This window comes from Electrophorus electricus, chromosome 2 (genome assembly GCF_041902795.1).
Source record: "Electrophorus electricus isolate QZ-2024a chromosome 2, ASM4190279v1, whole genome shotgun sequence".
In the NCBI taxonomy this organism is placed as follows: domain Eukaryota; kingdom Metazoa; phylum Chordata; class Actinopteri; order Gymnotiformes; family Gymnotidae; genus Electrophorus; species Electrophorus electricus.
The window spans coordinates 1,390,001-1,395,446 of record NC_137498.1 but is presented as its reverse complement, the minus strand read 5'-3'; the positions used below and the strand labels follow the sequence as shown (position 1 = coordinate 1,395,446).

The 5,446-nt window shown below is 45.6% G+C and overlaps 1 protein-coding gene across 1 annotated transcript in view; it reads left to right on the top strand.

Moving 5' to 3' along the window:
- Positions 1 to 1,894: 1,894 nt before the first annotated feature.
- Positions 1,895 to 5,446, top strand: part of LOC118241808 (laminin subunit alpha-2-like) — an 8,294-nt gene continuing 4,742 nt past the window's right edge. Inside the window, exons 1-2 of the mRNA XM_035529025.2 lie at positions 1,895 to 2,108; positions 4,536 to 4,595. Of these exons, the coding sequence (XP_035384918.1) occupies positions 2,073 to 2,108; positions 4,536 to 4,595 (96 nt within the window). The 5' untranslated portion in view covers positions 1,895 to 2,072. The remainder of the gene's footprint in view (positions 2,109 to 4,535; positions 4,596 to 5,446) is intronic.

The following is a 5,446-nucleotide window of genomic DNA, read 5'->3' as shown; positions in this document are numbered from 1 at the left end:
ACCGCTGTTGCCCTGGTTACAACCAGAAGCCCTGGATGGCTGGGACCTTCCTGACACGCCACATCTGTGAGAGTAAGAGCCCAGAGAAAGCCGCTTCAAAACCTAGCAACAGAACCAGGCAGAACCTAGCAACAGAACCAGGCAGAACCCAGCAGAACCTAGCAACAGAACCAGGCAGAACCCAGCAGAACCTAGCAACAGAACCAGGCAGAACATAGCAACAGAACCCAAAAGAACCTACCAACAGAACCTAGTGACAGATCCCAGATCACAACAGAACCTCAAGCAAGATAAACAGATTAATAAAACAAAACCTAGATTGTCAAAAACCAAATGCAAAGAACAAGAATCACCAACAAAACATCAGACAAAACATCAGACAAAACATCAGACAAAACATCAGACAAAACGTCTGCCCCAGCCTGTAGTCTGTTTCCTCTCTGTCCGATTGAACTCCTGCTCCATGCGGAGTGTAACTGTCATGGCAAGTCCGAGGAGTGCTACTACAACCAGACAGTGGCTGATGGGAAACTGAGTCTGAACATCAATGGCGTGTACGAAGGGGGCAGAGTCTGTGTCGCCTGCTCTGACAACACGGCCGGAATAAACTGCCAGTCGTGCGCTGCTGGTTATTACCGACCGAGAGAGGTGAGTCTCCTGGTCTCGGCGCTCATCGGACTTAACGGCAAACATAACGATAAAACATCATGACAAAACATAAACGCATCTCTCTCTCTCTCTCAGGTGAGACCGGAGCACCCTCGTCCCTGCACACACTGTGACTGTGACCTCAGAGGGTCTGTCTCCTCTGTCTGCGTACCGGACGAGAGTCATGGCAGGGCAGGTGCGGCATGCCCCGCCCACATCCACCTCACCTTGACAGTGCTCCACCCACACCTGCTTTTACCCTGACTGTCGCCTGACGGAACACCTGGTATAGCTCGTTAGACGCACAGCGCCTCGGGGCTTGTAATTGGCTCCCACACTCACACACTCACACACACACACACACACACACACACACAGGTTTAGCAGGTGGAAAATTCTCATTCATAACAGTAATGTGTTTCAGTGACACTGTGACCTTGTTCAAATGAGCTATAACATTTGAATTTTGAAAGTTGAACAGTCGACACATTTGTTTATTGGGTTCACTGAAGCTCAGAGTTATAGGTGAGGAAAGCAATACCTGTGTGTGTGTGTGTGTGTGTGTGTGTGTGTGTGTGTGTGTGTCAGGTTTTTGTTGCATTAGAGGGCATACTATGAATGTAACAGCTTGTTTTTGTCTGCGTGCACGCACACACACACACACACACACACACACACACACACACACACACACACACACAGGTCTGTCTGCAGGTTGGTGTCACTGTAAGCAGGGCTACACTGGGCAAAGATGTGACACCTGTGCATTTGGCTACGCTGGGTTCCCTGAGTGTCGTCCCTGTGAATGCAGCACTGCTGGCAGCACTAACCTGGACCCTTGCCAGCTGCCATGTGTGTGTAAGGTAAGACACACACACACACACACACACACACATACACACACACACACTCACACACACACACACACACCCCATACTCACATTCACACACCCATACACACGCTCACACACACACACACACACACCCATACTCACATTCACACACCCATACACACACTCACATTCTCACACACAAACACTCATTCACACACCCACACCCACACATTCACACACTCACATTCTCTCTCTCACACACACACACACCCATACTCATTCGCACACCCACACCCACATTCATACACACATACGCATATAAACACACATTCACAATGTTAGAGTGCCTGTGTGTGTGTGTGTGTGTGTGTGTGTGTGTGTGTGTGTGTGAGAGAGAGAGAGTAACTGTGCCATTTCTGTCAATCAAACAGCCCAGTGGACTTTTCTCATCCAGTGGCTTTTGAGAATGCTGAAATTGGGCAGTGTCCTGACTTTGCCCTGCCCCCTCCCCCACCTGACAAGGAAGAGGAGGAAGATGAGGATGAGGATGAGGAAAAGGGACAACCCAAACTGGAACACGTAGCCCCACCCATGGAGACTGTTAGGATACTACCTTCACCTTCCACGGTAAATGGCCCCTCCCATGTTAAACTACCACCTTCAGATGTTAAACTACCCCCTTGTGTTAGACGTTAAACTACCATCTTCACCTGCCATGGTAAATTCTGACTGAAGGGCTGTGGACTATGTGGGCATCGATGATGGAGTTTATTGTGCAGAGAGAGAGAGAGAGGGAGAGAGAGAGAGAGAGTGAGAGAGTGTGCGGGGGAAGGCTATAAAAACAGAGCAGTTTTCCAGACCATTAGCTTCAAAAATGGTCTAAAGACAGAAGATATATGGAGCCTGACAGAGAGAAAGATGGAGGGTATGAGTGAGAGAGGAAGGGAAAATGTGCGTTAGAGGGAGGGAGAGAGAGATGTGAGGAGAGTGTGCGAAAGAGAGAGAGAGAGAGAGAAAGGAGTATTTTATGAGGGGCCATTCAAGGCGTAATCAGTAAAACGCTTGCGCGCGCACACACAGTACTTGCACGTACGTATGAAACACTTGCGCATACACATGAAACATATTCACATAAATATTCTACTACTTACATTTGCATATGATAACTTATACTTGCCTACACACACACTTGCACATTCATTCACTGGTGCGTAAACACAGTTTAGCTGTGCTCACGCGTGTGTGTGTGGCCGCGTGTGTGTAAACCAATACAGCACGCTCCTGATAAGGTATAGAGCGACCTGACATTTGTTTAATCGTCAATGAGCTATATGTGCTTATAAACTCTTGATGAGTTATGGAAATTTGAAAATTTAAGATTGCAGATTATTGATCGGACATAACTACTATTGGAAATGATAAGTTTATGTGCTACGTTATCTTAGCCAATATTTATAATGAATGTCATTGATATCGGGAGTGTATTCTAATAAATGATGATGAGATATTTGTTCTGAATATTTCCTCACATACTGTAGGCCGATTGGAGGATACTGAGAAACTAACATGTGTGACATAGCCACATCGTTCCCAGCAGGTCTACAGGCTACACAACATATAATCTCATCACTTCTTAATACATAGTGTATAATCTCATCATTTGTAATTCAGTTAACGCTGGAATGTTTGAACATAACCTATCCAAACATAGTTCTCGCTACACTGTGAGTGTATTCCAAAATTTGCTTAAAATTCTTAATTCAAAGTGTTTTCTAACGTTGGGGAACCAATATGTTGTCAGTGTCAAACAATCCTTAGATCAATTAGTGAAGCTAATTAAACCCCAGATCCAAACACTGATTATATGATCCATAAAATGTACCATGGGTGGAGAGCGCTAGTATAGGAGTGTTATTATGAGTTGTACAAAATGTTGGTGGTGGAACTTTAAGAATATTCCTTCATTGGTGTCTATGATCTTCAAGCTGTCACAATGCTGACGCTGACATAACGATGTTTGTTTTGTTTTTTTGAGATGTGTCTTCACATTATATTGATGAGCGTGCTGTATAGATGTTAAATATTTGTCTTCCTGTTACAATTAAATGACTTCCGGGGGCAATGAAAATTGTTTTACACACACACGGCCACACACACACACACACATGCAAGTATAGTGAAATTGTGTTTACGCATCCAAGAAATGAGTGTGTGTGTATATGCAAGTGTAAGTTATCATACGCAAATGTAAGTAGTAGATTATTTATGTGAAAATGTTTCATATGTATGCGCAGATGTTTCATACGTATGTGCAAGTTGTGTGTGTGTGTGTGTGTGTGGGTGTTTGACTGATTTCGCCCTAAAGGGTCCTTCATCTTATTCTGCTGTGTTCTGCTCTCTGTTCTTATCCAGGGTTCTGTCATTAGCTACAGTCCAGTCGACAGCTATAGGCTTGTCTCTAGGTAGAGTCCCCGACACTGAACCAGGTGTGACCAATCACAGCAAACAGTTTGGCAGCACATCCATTGTGGGAGGAACCTACAGGATGTCTACACCTTTACCTGCAGTTTATATTACACAATCGCAGTGTGATTTCATCACCTTTGTTCCTGATCATAAACAAGACTTTTAGGAAGAATCATTAATGGAACCTGCTAGCCTGGTCCACACTGGATGCGGGTGATGAATGATGTTGACATGGAAATGTTGACATGGTAACGGTCTCATCATTCCCCAGGTCTATCACACGTGTCACAGTGCATCCCGCTGCTGGCCAACGATGTGCTGTTCATATCGCGTGCTTCATGCTACCTTGCAGAACACCTGCCCTTGGGTTGTAATTGTGGAACAGCCATAACCAACTATGTGCTGTGTGGCATTTATCGTGTTTGTCAGACATAAAGGCATGCGTGCTTGTGGCTATGGCGCTCTCGCAGCAGCTGAATCTTACCGCGTGCTTGTGGCTGTGGCGCTCTCGCGACAGCCGAATGTCGCCGCGTGACGCCTCTGTACCGCTCACCCTCCTGCTCTTGCTCTGCTCTGCTTGCTTCTTAGGCCCCGCCCCCTGCTGAGGTCAGCCCCCTTTCTGAGGTGCCCGATGTCAATCAAAAAGCGGTACTATTATACTCACACACACATACACACACACACACACACACACACACACACACACACACACACACACACGTGTATACATGTTCACACATTCACAGAGACGTTCTGAGAGAAGTACACGCCTGTATACCTAGACATGTTCACATGCACACAAGTTTGGTGTGTGTGTGTGTGTGTGTGTGTGTGTTTATTTTTAGAAGTATTCAGATACCTACAAGGTCTGATTCAAGACCTTGTTTGGTTTAGGAGTGCTTTGTTTAACCTGTTTTCAAGGATGTGCACTGTATGGGTACTGAATGACGATATGATAGTTAAGTGTATTTCCACACATTGTACTGTTGTGCCATCTACTGGCAAACTTTTACACTCAAATGCACTCAAAAATCGATTTGTGCAATAAATATCGATGTGCACGAGTCACAGTTTACGGATTGGCTTTGTACATGCACAAGGAACACACCAAAAAGTAGAAGTGACAGGTTCTACGGTGACCTTCCTACATTCTGACCTTCCTACATTGTGCAAGCTGTGTGTTCCTCTCGAGTAGGGTTGTGCAGTCTGTTTCTGCTGTAAGTGTTTTCTCTGCTCCTACACACATTTTGAGAGCATTTGGGATCTGATAAAGTCACTATAATACACAGTACATGGATACTCCATGACCAGAACCTGGGAGCTTCTGGTGTGGACCACGTGTGTCCAAACCCAGTTCTGCAGAGTCTGGTGGTGGTGTGCTCCAGTACACCTGAGTGAGATCCTCACGCGTTCACCAAACCGTCAAGGTGGACAACACTGGTCTTCGCAGAACCGGGGACCAAAAGTAGCTCCAGTCAGTCTCATTGCTCGGATGTTTG